Source organism: Lissotriton vulgaris, chromosome 4_1 (assembly GCF_964263255.1).
Source record: "Lissotriton vulgaris chromosome 4_1, aLisVul1.2, whole genome shotgun sequence".
Taxonomy (NCBI): Eukaryota; Metazoa; Chordata; class Amphibia; order Caudata; family Salamandridae; genus Lissotriton; species Lissotriton vulgaris.
In genome coordinates, this window is record NC_141691.1 from 1,383,687,253 (window position 1) to 1,383,703,152 (window position 15,900).

Below are 15,900 nucleotides of genomic sequence, written 5' to 3' on the forward strand. Positions count from 1 at the left end.
TACCTATATCTAAACCTAAAATGGACACATATACACCTATAAGTCACTCCTATGGCAGGCCTTAACAATCCTGGAGGCAGAGTGCTTGGAATTATGTGAGATAGTGCTCTGGCATGAGCTGAGCCTGTCTGCAGCTTTCGGAACCAAGTCCTTTAGCTGTTTCCATGATAACGCTATACCATATACTCTTAAGTGCATTATAATCCTCGCGGTTATTGCTAACTTTGGCATAGCATTATCAAAACATGTCGTGTAAGGTGTCATACGCTTTGGAATACTACCCCCCTCGCCAGTTCTGGCGACAGGGGTTAGCATTCCACCCTTCTAGAGGGACACGACATGTATGTAACTGTGAACCCCGGTTAAAGTTAACTCGAGTCTCAGCATCACAAAATGGATGCTGCCACCACAGACACAAGTCTGACCTCCTGCTGCTGGGAGTCCTTCCAGCGAGGGAGGCTTGGACAAAGGGTTTCCTGCCTTGGGAGGTGCTAGCACCACCCCAGACAGGATTTTGTGTATTAGGTAGGACAGGGATGAAAGGAATGAGACATGCCTGGGGCACACAAGGTGTCCCTGTGCATATGCCGGTCCAAACCAGTTCCTGGGGCACCCCAGCCCCAGAGCTGGCGCAGGACCGGACAAAGGAAAGGGGGTGTAACCACCCCCCTTCCTGGTCCCACCCAGAGGAGGGACCTAGTCGTAGTGCACCCCCTTTAGCCGAATAAAAGTAGGAGCTGGTCCCATTCCAAACTAGATTAATCTTGGCAACTTCCACGAAGAAACTCTTGACCTTCGACCTCCTGATTCCAGAAGACTGAAGAATCTTCCCTATGATCAGGGAGTGACCATCCTGCTTCGCAGGCACCATCAAGCTCCTGTGCGGTTTGCTGCAGAGTCCTTCCATCCCGGAATCCGACGACCCAGCTCGACAAGACCCGGACCTCCAGACCTCTCTGACCTCTACCCACACCCACAGCACAGCTGGGACCCGTGGGTGCGACGAGCAACGTGGAGACGGCCATCTTGTGAAACCTGCACAGTGCTTCCAGCACGACCGCCGAGGGATCCTTGAGTGAGTGCATTGGGGTCCGGGAAGCCCCACACAGACGCAGCTCCTGCACCAAAGACCAGCCCCCCCAGCATCCACGAGATCTGCGTGGGGCCCTTTTGCCTGGTTGCTGCTTGTCCTGTTGTCTGGTCACTTGCCGGCTGGCTCGTGACCTCTGAGACGACGACCCGAAGAATCTAACTCTGCTGGTCTGGTCCCCCAGACTGGCCCTTGCTTCCCTGTGAACGAGAAGCACCCTCCTGGTCCGCACCAGACGCCATCTTTGTTCCACCGCGTGGCTTGCATTAGCCAAGGCCTGTTGTCCAGATCGACGATCCGACACCGCCAACAGCAGCAGACTACGTGGGACAGCTCGTGCTTCCAGCCTTGTCGTGAAGAGCAGCTCCTGGTCCGCGCAGCTACAGAGAGAAGCGACCCTTCCTTCACCTGACTGCGGCGACAGCATCTGGTTCCCTCCTGGTTCCAGCACCGTCACTGGCTAGTGACCGAGACTCTGTCCCCTTCCCTTTCAGGACTCCTTCTTCTAAGTTCTATCCTTGGAACCACCGGACTCCTCCATCTGGCTGCCTGCCAGCAACTCCTTGTTTCAGGCATCACCGGGATCAACGCAGCAAACCCGACGCAACTTCAGCCCTATGCACCCGCAGCCTGTGGGTTAGGTAACTAAAGCTTCTAGGTGCTGAAGTCTGTGTACACTATCCTAGTGTCCAGGTCCACTGTTGTTTTCCCTCCATCCAGCCGGGTTCGTCCGGAATCCATAACTTTCTAAACTGTAAGATCCATAGACGTTGATACGCATCCCGCGTGAGAGTTCCCACTCTGCACGTGAGCCCCGTGGGCCTCCTGCTCCTTACTTACCTAGTTTGTAGCGTAGTCCCAGCGGTCCTCCAGCCTCTGGATCTCCTTACAGTACTATCTTTCCTCGCATTCCATTATTTTGAGTATATGGTTTGTCGTGCCCCTAAGACGCACTTGTAAATATTGTGCGAACTCTTATTTCCTTTTGAGTATTGTCATGTGCTTAGCCCTCTGATCTCAAAGAGTTCAGAGGTGTATGTTAGTTAATAAATATCTGTTTATTTTCATAACAACCTGTGTGGTGTCCTTTCACTTGGTATTCAAGGGGTTATATGTGGTAAAACAGCTGGCTTCACATGCCATTCAGAGTTTAGCCTAAAGACTGCTTTTGTCCACGCTACTAGGATAGCTGGTCTATAAGGTTGACTTACAACCAATCACCATAAGGGTTGTTTGGACTGATACAAGGTGATCACTAGAACTTGTGAGCATCATAGATCAGGCCAACTTCTCACAGTGAGCATCATATATCAGGCCAACTTCTCACATATACATCTTGCAGATCCAATGCTACCATCCAGTCTTCCTGGTCTAGGGCAAACAAAACCTGTGATGATCTTGAATGTCTCCTTCTTGAGGAAGAGATTGTCGTCCGAAGATCTAAAATCTTCTTCTTCGGAATCAAAGTAGCGGGAACAACAACCATTTGGCCAAGAGAATGATCTGCAAGTCCCACTTGTCTGATGTTATGGATCTAAAGTGGGGGAGATGGTGATGAATTCTCCCACCAAGTGGGGTAGTATGGTCTTGCAGACTCAGACTAGGCGTTCTTGGAGGTTGCGGCTGCCGGGGGCATGGTGGCCAATGACTTCTGGCTCCATTCCTGTATCGGAATGCACTGTGTCCAGGACCTTGTACGGCTTGGGCAGTTTGTGAAGGACGGGGCTGGGATAGGGCTGACACGTCTGGAAACCCCTTCTATTGCCACAAAAGGAGTGAAAGGAAAACTGACAACGAGGATTAGAGGAGAGGTCAAAGGATCTGACTGTAGCTGGAGAGTCCTTTTACCTGAGCAGGGCCGGATCTGCCTTTTCACCAAAAAGACAGGTTCCATCAAAGGGCATGTCCATCAGATTGGTCTGGACATCGCCAGAAAAGCCAGTAGTTCTAAGCCATTAAGGCTACTGTCGTTGAAATCGATCAGCTCAGCGATTCCGTCATATCTAGGCCACACCAAATGGTGAATTTTGCTGCATCTCTCCCATCCTTGACTGATTTGGAGAGCACGGCCCTGGTCTACTCCAGGACTTGTGAGAGCACTTGCGCAACCATCTCCCAAAGGGAGTGGGAGAAACGGCTTAATAAGCATGCAGTATTCACCGACCGCAATGCAAGGCTGAAGGAAGGAAACTTCTTCCCAAATGCATCCAACGTCTTGGATTGCCTGTACGTAGGGGCGGAAGGGAACGGGCCCTGGAAGTAGAGGCCTGTACCACCAAGCGTTCTGTTGTGGGGTGCTGGCTGAGGAACTGCGGATCACCCGGTGCTGGGCGAAGGCGGCGTGCAACCGTCCTGTTCACAGGAGCCCCAGTGATAGGCTTGGACCGTGTGCCTTGAGTGCCTCATTAAAAGACAAAAGGGGTTCGGAAGTGGAAGCTCCAGCTTGAAGCACTTAGTCAGGAGATATGGTGGGGGAGGAGGTGGAGGAGAAGGGACCCTGAGGGGAGATGTGTCAAGGTCCCTCTTTTTAGGTGGTGGAGCAGGTACAGGCGTATCCAATGGTCCCTTCTTTGAACTTAGAATAAGTTGACCAGTTTTAGGGTCTTTCAGAAGAGTTTTCTATCTAGGGTCTGGTTTAAAGAGCTCTTGTGATGGAGGCTGGTCTTTCGGCGCCGACTTTTTCGGTTCTGTAGATTTGCGCGGCACTGAGTCCGGAAAGGTTTTGTGGTCTTTTGGCTTGGAACCGTAATGTTTTACAGTCTCTGTGGCTGCCTGTGGAACCGTTTTGTTTTCGAGTCCGAGGCTTTTCTCGGCTCCGAAGGGTGTTAATCCGAACCTTTAGGGGGTGTCTTTTTGCTTGGCTCCGAGTGTTTTTTCGGAGTCGATGGGTCGGTGCTTGTAGGTTTCGGTGCCAAGTGTTTGGATGTGGAGGCAGCGATCGGCACGAAGGAGGAGCATGGTTTCTTTTTTGGTGCCGGTGACCGGGTGTCGGTACTGATGGTAGACTGATTTGAGCCCGAGTCGCCTGAAGGCTTAACAGGCTTCTTTGCCGAGCCCGAGGGCGGGCCATGGGAAGCAGTTTCTCAGTGTGCACCTGGGCCCGAAGGTGTGACCGAAGCCTTTTTCGATGGTGTATGGAGAGAGTCGGGGTCTACGTCTTTACTTACGACCCGCTGCGCCGGAGTGAGTTTTTCGACGTCGGAGTCCTCAGCTTTGGAGGCGCTGATGTCTTCGACCCGCTGCTATTCTGGGACGGCGATGCACTCTTGGAAGATGTCATCGGGAATGGATGTCGACAAGCAAGCCATTGTTCTTCAAGCTCGACAATCCCGAATGGTCTTTTTGGTGCGAAATAGGCACAAGCTGCACAGTCTCTGGCCTCATGCTCTGGTGAAAGGCAGAGGTTACACACCTGATGCATATCGGTGTGGGGAAACTTCGACCCACATTGAGGACACTTCTTGAATGAAGTCCTTTCCATGAGCAGATGCCAAGGCCCAGGTAGGCCCGAAGGCCCTCGTCGACGATCACAATTGAGGACTTCTAAGTTGGAGAGATGCGAGACGACTGGGGTTCGCGATCGAAAACATTACCGTAGAAACGGTGAAGGATAGCGCGTCGAAAGTAGAATCGGTGACAGTTCCGAATTGGAGCGCAAGAAACACATCTGAGCCCGATGGTGAAAAAAAAACAATCTGAAGATGGAGCCGATGCCCATGCACACTATAGTCCAAAGGAGGAGTCACCTATCTTGTGAATTCCAAAGACTTTACCAAGACAAAAACAACTGCAAACATTCGGGCCCAACACCAGATGACGATCTATGCATAGTGTGTGATCTGCAGCTCATATGCCTCGAACAATATCTTTAAAAAAATGTTAAAAGACAGGGAGCGCTATCAAGAATACAAACCATTGACTACTAGTGCATGCTTAGGAGTTCCTTGAAAGAAGTAGTAGTAATATGCTGTGTGAAAAGAGTGATGGTTAGTGTAATGCAAATTATTCTAAAATTGAGCAAAAATCTAAATTAAACGGACATGGTAGATGAGCAGAAAGAAAAAGTAATCATAACTGGAGATGTGTTGGGAGATTTGAGGCTCTTTCTGACTGAAGTGTAGGGTGCTGTGGCTCACAGAGAATATGGTGTTCAATATCCTATAATCATTCACTAAAATAAAAGAGTGGCATTTCGTCCAAAGAAAAGTCTGTGTAGGTAGAGATAAAATCAGTTTCTGGGTTAGACGTTTGGGAAATCGTAGATGTAGTCCCTTCTGGGTAAGGCACACCCTATTATAAACAATTCTGGATTCAATGAACAGCCACTGCATTGTGGAAGGAAAAGTGTTAATCTGAACACGTTTTTTCTACATTTGACAAGTCTAACAACAGCTGCCTTCAAAGAAGTAATAATGAATTTCTGGTCTAACAGCCACAGGGACTGTTCTAGCTTAAAGAACAAGTTACTTACCTTTGGTTAGGATGTATCTGTAAAGACATATATTAGTTCTAGATTCCTTACCTTATAATAACTTACCTAAGAATTACTCCCAGGCGTCAGACTGGATCCGGAGTTTTTCTTATAGTACCCCTGTGCGTTGATAGGTGGCGTGGGTCGACTGCATCCGTCTTCGGGGATCGCAGGAATGACGTTATAGCGTGCTGAAGTCAGTTCTGACACACAACCCTGAGTCCCACGTCCCTGTCCACGGATAGGCTGGGTAGCTTATGCCACCCAGTGGCTCTGGGTGGAATGAGGAGGGGCACCCCTTCTGTAGCTACGAAAGTCAGATTGCATGGGGCGAGAAGTGGCTCCGAGGCCCAAGGATCTGGCCGTGGGCCTAGAGTCCTTGAAGCGCTTAAGCACATTGTCTGCCTTGTCACCAAATATGCGACATCAAATGGCATGTCCAAAAGTGTGGACTGGACATCCCCAGAGAAGCCAGACGTTCTCACCCGGGCGTAGAGCCTCAGGGCTACCGACATGGAAACCGTCCTACCCAGCGAGTCTGCGGTATCCAGACTGCACCGGATGGTCCAAGAGACATGCGGTGTTCACCGACCGCAGTCCTAAGCCGCAGGAAGAAAACATCTTCCCAAGAGGGTCCGGCTTCTTGGATTCCCTATCTGGGGAGCAGTAGGGAATATGCCTTTTGAGGATGAGGCTTGGACCACCAGGCTCTCAGGGGTAGTGTGTAGGGAGAGGAAAAGTGGGTCACCCAGGCCGGGCGGTGGCATCGGGCAATCCTCCTGTCCAGAGGAGCCCGAGTTGGGCTTGGACCAAGTGCTCAGAAGGATGTCAGTGAGGGCCTCATTAAAAGGCAGCAGGGACTCCGAAGAGGCTGCTGCCGGCTGAAGCACCTCAGTCAGGATGGATGTTAGTCCTGACAACCACAGTAGGAAGTTCGAGGCCCAGGGCCTCAGTTGCCCGACTCAACACCACCGCGTAGAAAGCTCCATTCTCCGTAGTCACGGTAGGAGGAGAAAGCATACCAAGGTCTGGGGAGGTGTCCAGACCACTGGCCTCACCCAACTCCTCTCTCCAGTGCGGCCCCTCAAGTTGGTCTGCTAGACGGTCCAAAGACTCCTAGTCTTTCTCGCCCTCCTCAGGCTGCCAATCAGGGTGATAGGGAACACCAGGGATGTACAGCGGTACAAAAGTACCCTTCACTGCCGGTACAGACGTTGGTCTGGCGCAGTGTCCAAGTCAGGGGTGAGGTCGGGGTCGACGCCGGTTGGGGGCACAACCGACTTTGGGGGGGGGGGGTTGTCACTGGAATCGGCGCCAGGAAAGTTAGTGAGGTCGACATGCGCCAATCCTGATCCAGGCCTGAATCCTTGAGGACCCTGTGGCACCGTGCCCTGAGCCGCCGGCATCGAAGGCCCAGGACCCCCAGCCAAGTCCGTGGGGCGTGAAGGCGCACCTGCGGAGTCGGGCTGCCCAAAGATGCTGTGCAGCACTTCGTAAAATGCACGAAGATGGGCAGGGGATGCTCAGTCCAAGGGAGGGAAGCGTTGAGCCGTACAGCCGGCTCCAAAGAGAAAGCGAAAAGCGACAATGCTTTTCCGTCATTGTCTTGGGCTTCGACTTACCCAAGGAGTGCGTAGACTTAGAGGACAAATAGTGGTGACGCCGCGACCGGTCCCGCAACCTTCCCCTTGACCGGGAAATCGAACGGCGCAGAACGGACTGCCAGGCCTCCAAAAGCTTTCCGGACCACTCCAGCAAAGACTACCGGTGCAGGGCCCAGCAGTCAGAGCACAACTTCAGGTCGTGGTCGCGCTCCAGGCATCTGAGACACACGAGGTGCGGATAGGTAGCGGACATCAGCTTGTGACAGGAGTCAGAGGGCTTGAAACTGGGCCAATGGCTGGACATTCCTTGTGCACCAGTAGTCAAAGACTCAAAAAGATGTTGACAAAAGTCGAAAAAGGGTTAATCAAAAAGTGACACGCTCTCTCCGGATCTGCGCTGGCTGGCATGGAAAAATAAAGAACTGATGTCAGCCCTGGGGCGGCGTCTAAGTAGACACAGCAACGTCATCCCGGGGACCACGCCGCCAGTAACTGACGCGGAGTCGACCAACGCCACCTTCCGACGCACAGGTGTACTGCTAAGAAAACATTTCTCCGGATTCAGTCTTCCGCCTGGGAGTAATTCTAAGGTAAGGAATCTATAACTATAGTCTCTTTCAGATCTCAAGTTTGGGAACAGAGAATTTTACCACTGAGCAAGGTCTCAGCTCTGACTAAGTTTAATTGGCTTGTTTATCAATGATATCCTGTAGATCACGTCTGCTCTCAAGGAAACAACAGGTATTTTGCACATTCAATAAGGTAATGCTTGCAACGAAGGAAGATCTTGGAACCCTAGGTTCCGAAGGGTTTCTTACGGCGATAAGGAAAGGTGGGACAGAAATGTTCCCTGCATGGTGTACAGTGTTGTTTTCCTGCCATTAATGCCCATCTGAGAGCCTCTTTTATCCAGGATTAAAATTTTGGACATCGTTCCACACTAACCTATTGTTTGCAAAGTGTTCTGAGACTGACCCTTTACATGAGTGATGTCCTGGACCCAACAGCTTAAAACAAAATGATGTGCCACTCCGCAGAATGCGATTAGGGGCCCGGAGTTTCCCATATGTCATAAATATTCCTTGGCCTTGGGATAAATCTGACCACCCAGAAGGGTAGGGCCACCCTGAAGCGGTGGGCCCCCTCTTGTGCCTGCGTTACACCCCTGTCTGGACCTTTTCTGTAATCTAGGGGGACGTACTAAGCGGGCGCTCATTTGACTGAAAGTGGACAACTTTTCCTGTTATCTCTTTGCATGCAGAGTGGTAGTATAATGTGTTTTTTGTATCCAAAGTTGTGGCCAGTTCCCAAGTGTATGTAGTGCATGTTTGTGTATGTGGCTGCATGGAATACACATTATGTGTATTAGCAAGCCAGTAATGAAAGGCCTGGGAATTCCATTTTGGAAACCCTCTGGTCTGTTCCTGTGCACAAGATAGAGGTGTGTTGTTCTCCCAGACAGGAGAAGTGTATGTGCTGACATTTCTTTAGCTGGAGGGAAGACACCTAGATACTGAAGTGGGATAAGGAAGAAGACACTCCCTTAGAAACTGAATTAAGAGGTTTGCTGAGAGAAGGTGCTTATTAGTTTTTGTGCATCGCAGCAATTAACTAGATGCTGGGAAAGAAGGGTGGGACTGCAGTCTCTATTGTTCAATGTGAAAGCAAACCCTTTAGGTGAGGCCTCCTTTTGCATTTTCACTCATCAATGTTTAATGCGACTGTTGATAGACATGTACAGAAAGCTCACACCTCTTTGCGCTTCAGTTATGTGTACTCCAAGTTGGGGACTACCCTCCTGAAAGGAGTATCACTCAACACAAAGGCTGCGTCTGGTGAGCAACCTGAAGGGGGCCCTTGATAAAGAACCGCCCCCAAATCAGTTATGAAAGTACAGACTGAATCCAAATCTCCAGTCTGCTTTGAGAGTATAAATGTGGGAGCCACTTACCCAGTTGTCTTTCCCGCGCCAAGCTCTCCTGATCAAGGAAGGTAGAGCTCTACAGAGTAATCAGATAGCAGTGCAACAAGAGCTGGTGTCTGCCAGACAGCCAGCTTCTCAGAGATGAGTGGATATCACCTGAAGTATTGCCATGCTGGAAGAAGTGGATTCTCTGACTTTTTACAACCTAGGCGCTAACCTGCCTACTGAGAGAGGGAAGTAGCCTGTCAACCATGCCGAAGCAGCTTGATCCCAGAGGTGTGTGGGGGGAAAAGAAGACTGAGGAGCTCAACCTACTATCCCTGAGGAGAGTGGGTGATGTCTTGCTGTGTTAGGTCTTTTAGACAAAAATAGTGGACCATGTTTGTCGCTGCTGAGAACAAGAACTATAGAGAAAGTGTGTGAAACAACAAAGGACTGCCCCTGAGGCAGATTGTACTGTGATTAAGTAACTGCCAAAAATGGACCATACCACCATCAAGAACTGCCGGAGACAGATTGGGATGTTACAACCAAGAACTGCACCCCACAAGATTCTGCCTTGAATGCTTTTGTACCACTGTAACTGCCGAAGCTTGGCCGCCCATCTGTAGCGCCTCACTCAAGACTTAGAAGCAAGTCCACTGGCTGCTGGAGACCGCTGCTCATCCAGATGTTAGCACATGTCTGAGAGGTAGTCGGGTTAATTTATTTTTAACTTAGGAAATTTTGGAGCAGGACCAAGACAGATTAGCATATGGCAGGGTCTAAACAGAGGTGGTGTATTGGCAAATAAATTATTGGTTTGAATGCTACCAGCAGCTGCCTGCGGTCAGACTATTTGCGAGAATTCTACTTATCACTTTTTGTGTGCTTGATGGAACTTCCAAGCTGGAAAATTGACCATAGGAATATCAGGCAGTCCTGTATATATCTAGCTTGGTCCTTTGAAAGGCCTCAGTAAGACAGGTTGTTAGAATGAGCCACAAATATTGGTTTCATCTTTTGAGAAATGGGATCATTTTTGAAGATGAGACAAAGCCACCATCAGGGCATGGTGCAGTCATACCTCCTAAAAGTCACAGGAAGATGACCAGTTTCCTTGAAGAATAAGATGACTTGTCCCCGTGGCCTTACTTGTGTTTTCTTAGTGATGTTATCATGGGGGAAAGATCCCTGTCAATATACTTGCCTGGAGGTGGATAGAGAGCCTTCTTCAAATTGTCCTTTTTGGCTCTTTAACTTGGTCAACCATGCTCTCGGATTGCCTTTGGGTGACGGACAAGCAACATTCCTGGGCAAAGAAGTTAAGGCAGGATCCCAGTCTCTAGATAGAGATGGCAAGTGAATACAATCGACAACTTATGACACTATCAGCAGGGCATAAACCCTGAAACATTATATGAAGCAATTTGACCAAGTTGCTCTCAGATTCACTTTTGAAATCAGTCAGTAAAACTGGATAAAAAGCTATGAACCCACTTTCATAAAGCACATAAAACTGAAAATTATGCCAGTGCTCCATTTGATAGTGTATATACAACTAGATTTCACATCCCGGAAGGGCACAGCAGCAACTGAAATTGCGTGATATAACTAGGCGGAGCCGGAAGGCTATCACCAGGGGAACGGTTTTCCAAATTCAGTCTGAAACCTAGAGGAAGTTTATGAGGTGAGGAATTTGCAAAAAGATGTATCCCTGAGAAAGAAGGGTTGCTTAAGAGCTGCTCCTTTTCTGGTAAAAGCTTAAGCGCCATAAATCAATGGAAAAACCGATGAAGTATGAATAATATATAATTGCTCTTGCTCACTCACACACTCACATAATTTGTAATTAACTTAAAAACTTACCTTTTCAGAAATATTGAGGTTCTCCTGTGTCTGCTTTCTCTCAGCTTCAACTCTTTCAAGATTATTTTTGATATGTTTCACTTCATCTTGTAAAGTAGCAATTCGAGCTGATTTAAAATACACAAAAAAACACATAAGTACATTGGCTATTTTATTAAAAACTGATGTATCAATGCCCTTACATAGAAAGAATAGAGACAAGAGCACATACGTGCAATCCTTGAAAATATGTTGGAAACTACTGCCTATGTAGTCTTTAACATTGGATCAAAAGGTCTTACTGTCCATTTCTGTAGAAAAAACGACCAGGGCTCAAGCTGGCCACAAGGAAGGTAGAGTAGGGTGAGCACCCCCTCCAATCCAGGACCTGTTCATGATAACCGAACATATTCTAGGTGCTACACTGTTATTTTTCTACAATAGATCTAATTAGACCAACATACCTAAAATCAATGGTTTGTAGACTAGACATTCAGGACTGAACAGTGTCCAGAAAGACCTCGAGAAGTGAGGAGATCACTCTAAAGAGAAATGGGATCTTCAAACAGGAAACTGGTCTTAAAAGTTTGCATTATATATAAACAATGTAAATTTACAAATTATGTTGCGATTTTATGGTTAAAGTTGGCTAGATTGCTAGAATACTTTGGTATCAGAGTTCAAGCGTCTAGAATGGTCTGTCGGGGGATGGTCTGTTGGGTAATGGAGATGAAAATGCTTCTGATTTCCAACATCATATGTATCTTTGTTAAATTCATAAACAGTCAAAATTACTGCCTCTGGTGGGCTTTCCAGAACACTTTACAGAGAGAAAAAAACTTAATTGTAAACAAAAAATGGCTTTATATAATCAGAATATATATTGTCCACCAGAAAATACAAACGTTTAACACCAGACTGCAAGTTGTGACTGTTTATTCTGACTAACAAAGAACACAAGATATCAATCTATCTATTTATCTAAAAACTATATTTCCCTAAGTGGTTGGACTATATATGAATTTAATGAAAGTACCAATGATGGGGGTGGCCAGTCCATTAAACTGTACACCTCCATTACAAATAGCCATGCAGGAAACCAACAGGCCCAACAAGATCCCAGGTGATCTCTATAAATTGACACACATGATGAAGGTGTTCATTAACCCCTTAGCTGCGGCGGCTATTCAACCGCAGCGCTAGTGGGGAGGGGGGCCGCGCGGCGCTTCGGTACTCGTGACGGAACCGCTCCGTCATGAGCCTCGGGTGGGCTGTGCTTGTGACGGAGCGGTTCCGTCACGGCCCCGCCCGCTTAATGAAACCCGCCACGCAGGAGCCAAAATCAGCGACGTGCGGGCCGTGACGGAACCGCTCCGTCACCAGCGCAGCCCACCCCAGGCTCGTGACGGAGCGATTCCGCAACCAGCGTGGAACGGGTTAAGGAATAGTTTCTTACCTGTAACGCCAGTTCCCTTGTAGGGATATTTCCATGAAAAGTCATAAGCACTTGAATAGTCCCACCAACGTGCTGGGACACCCCAGTGCACTTCTTTAGATATTTCTTCATAAGTGGATATTTTTCGCCTTTCTTCAGGATGGCCTGCAAAGCCATTTAAGAGTTAAAAAAGACAATAATGCCACCCAACTAACTAGGCTACACTTGCCACAACTTCATCCTGAAGTGAAAAAAGATAGCCAGTATACTATAATTTGTGCAATTATTTTTGGGTGTTTAACACAAAGAAAACTCCCCTTCACAAAACTCCTTTATTCATGATAGAGATGAAAGGACAGGACAGTGTAGACCCAAAAGCTGTCATATGTCAAACTAGACACTGTGCCTTTAAGAAACTTCAGAGACTACCAGTATCCCATGAGCCAAAGCTAGTGGCAGTTCCTTCAGTTCTTTTTCAGGAAGATGAGAAGTGAGTGCCTGTTATATAATGGATACGTCGGTCTATTCCACCGGGGAGGAGGGAGGGTTGCTTATGACTTATCATGAAAATACCCCTACAAGCGAACTGGAGCTACAGGTAAGAAACTATTTCTTCTCTTGTAGGAGATTTCCATGTATAGTCTAAAGCACTTGAATAGACTAGCAAGCCCATCCCTAAAAACAGACGCAGTGGAAGAGACAGAGAATGGAAATGCAAGTTCAAGCAAAGAGGTTCCTAAGAGAATCCTGCCCTGATTGAGCATCTGCCTTGGCAACAGAGTCCAGGCAGTAGTGTCTTGTGAATGTATGGACTCACTTCCAGGTGGCAGCCTTAGAAATCTCAGACGTGTATATTACAAAGCAAAGCCACAGTAGAGTGAGCCCTAGGTTTTCCGGTAAAGGATTTGTTTGCTTTTTGGTAACAGAGTAAAATACAGGAAACAATCCATCTGGAAATGGATTGTTTGGAAGTCGCTAGGCCTGCACAGAGAGAGCCATAGTTTACAAATAACTGATACGATCTTCTTCGATCATTAGTTTTTTTTCCAAATAGAATTTTAAAACCCTTCTAACATCCAGGCAATGAAGCGATCTCTCTGCTGGAGAAGATGGATGCTGGAAAAAAGTAGGCAAGGAAATAGTTTGGTTCACATGTAAATCCAAAATTACCTTAGGGAAGAATTTCGGATTAGTCCTAATAACCACTTTAGATGTATGGAAAACTGTGTATGGTTCTTAACTGCAAAGTGCCGGGATTTCGCTAACCCTGGGGGTGAAAGTGAAAGCCACAAGGAAAGCTGTCTTCCAAGACAGAAGCTGAAGAGTAGCCTTATGAATGGGTTCAAAGGGTTCTTGCATTAGCCAAGAAAGAACCACTTTAAGCTCCAAAGGGGGGCGGGGGGAGAGTGGGGAAGGACTTCTAATGGGAGGGAAAAAAATGTATTCAAACCCTCCAAGAAATCTTTAATGTGAGGAATACTGAAAAAGGAAGTTTGTGAAGGGTATTTCCTGTACGCAGTTAGGGCTGCCAAGTGAACCTTAATGAAATAAAATTGAAGGCTAGATTGTGCTAAATGAAGCAAGTTTGGCAGGATGACATCTTCCTGGCAAGAGATAGGGTCCTCATTCCTTGATGAGCACCAAATACAGAATCTCTTCCATTTATGAGCATAAGCAGAGCATGTGGATGGCGGCTTAGCTTCCTTAAGAATGTCCATGAAGTTTTGAGGTAAGTTCAAGTGTCCATACTGCACTAGCTCAGGAGCCATGCTGCAAAATTTAAAGAGGAGAGGTTGGGGTGCACCATCTGTCCTCCGAACTTCGTTAGTAAGACTAGTTTGCAGGGAAGCCTGAGATGTGGACGGGTATACAGTGAAGGAGGTCCGTGAACTACCATTGACGTGGCCATTCCGGTGCTACGAGAATTATTTTGGCTTGTGATTGAGAGAGCTTGATGAGAACTGTCTGGATCAGGGGAACTGGAGAAAAGGCGTAGGGAAATCTGCATGATCAGTTCATCCATAGGGCATTCCCCAGGGTTCCTGGTTGGTAGAACCTGGAGGCGAAGTTTTAACATTTGCGTTTTTCTGCAGTGGCGAACAAATCTATCTCTGGAGTACCTCATTTTTCGAATATATCTCGTACCACGTCATCATTTAAGACCCACTCGTGATTATCCTGAAGGACCTGAGCATTTTGAACACCTGGGAGGTGAGTTGCTGTTATGATCGGGTTTCTGACAAGAAGCTAACTACAGATCGTCTGGGATTCCCAAGATAATGGTCTGAATTTCAAGCCTCCCTGCTTATTGAGGTAGAATATTTTTGTTGCATTGTCTGTCTGGACAAGCAGTGAGCTGGCACGGAATAACGGCTGAAAAGCTTTCAGAGCCAAATGGACTGCTCATAGCTCTAGCAGACGGACGTGGTAAGTGGATTCCATGCGTGACCATTTGCAATTAATCTGAAGCTGATTTGTATGGGCTCCCCATCCCAGGAGAAAGGCATCTATGACTATAGTTGGAGCAGGTATATCCTTGTGAAAAGGAGTTACTCGTAGGAGATTGGTGGGCAAACACCACAATTTGATGGACAGGAGGGTTGAGACAGTTGAATCCGGTCTTCCCAATCTCCTGTTCACTGGTCCCATTGGTCTTCCAGACATTCCTGCATGGGCCTCATGTGGAGACGTGCATTCGATGTGAGGAATATGCAAGATGCCATGGAGCTCAGAAGAGAGGAGATGTTCCTCAGAGTCTGGTGAGACATTGTCATGAGAGCCAGAGCCTTCTGAAGGATCAAAAAGCCTCTCTCCTCCGAAGTATACACGTTTGCAAGTATGGATGGATGATTCAGATATTGCAGACACTGTACAGGCGCTGAGGTATACTTTGTTTGATTCACATGAAGTCCCAATCGAAGGAGAAGGTCGGAGATCCAATTGAAGTGTAGTTGAGCCTCCTGACACGTGGATGTCTTGAGCAGCCAATTGTCTAGATGCACAAGTTACTTACCTTCGGTAACAATATATCTGTAAGAAACAGTAGTTAGTATTAGATTCCTTACCTTAGAATATCCCCAGGCGTCAGACTGGATCCGGAAACTTTTGCGTAGCAGTACCCTTGCTCGACAGTAGGCGTCGTCTGCGGCTCCGCGTCCGGGGTCGGCGCAGGGATGACGTGGCCGGAGTACTTAGACGCCGCCCTCGCGCACCGACGTCAGTTCTTATACACAGCTTTTCCGCGCCAGAAACGCAGAGCCATTATAAAAACCAACACTGGTGCCATGAAACTAGGGCCCTGAAAGGGGATGACCTTAACCCTAGATTTCGGTTCGCAGAACGGGGAGGATGGGTGGGGCGGTAGGAATCTAATACTAACTACTGTTTCTTACAGATATATCGTTACCGAAGGTAAGTAACTTGTGCATCTGAAAGAAACAGGTTAGTATTCGATTCCTTACCTTAGAATAGATACCCCAGCAATACCAACCCCGGTGGTGGGTCTGCGAACCAATAATCACACCAGAAAGTCCTGGAGGACGGAACGGC

General features: G+C 47.8%; 1 protein-coding gene across 1 annotated transcript in view; it reads right to left on the minus strand.

Moving 5' to 3' along the window:
* The window catches only part of ROCK1 (Rho associated coiled-coil containing protein kinase 1), a 2,273,505-nt gene that overhangs the window by 924,175 nt on the left and 1,333,430 nt on the right, over positions 1–15,900 (minus strand). The window contains exon 17 of the mRNA XM_086965620.1: positions 10,938–11,044. Coding sequence (XP_086821746.1) covers positions 10,938–11,044 — 107 coding nt within the window. The remainder of the gene's footprint in view (positions 1–10,937; positions 11,045–15,900) is intronic.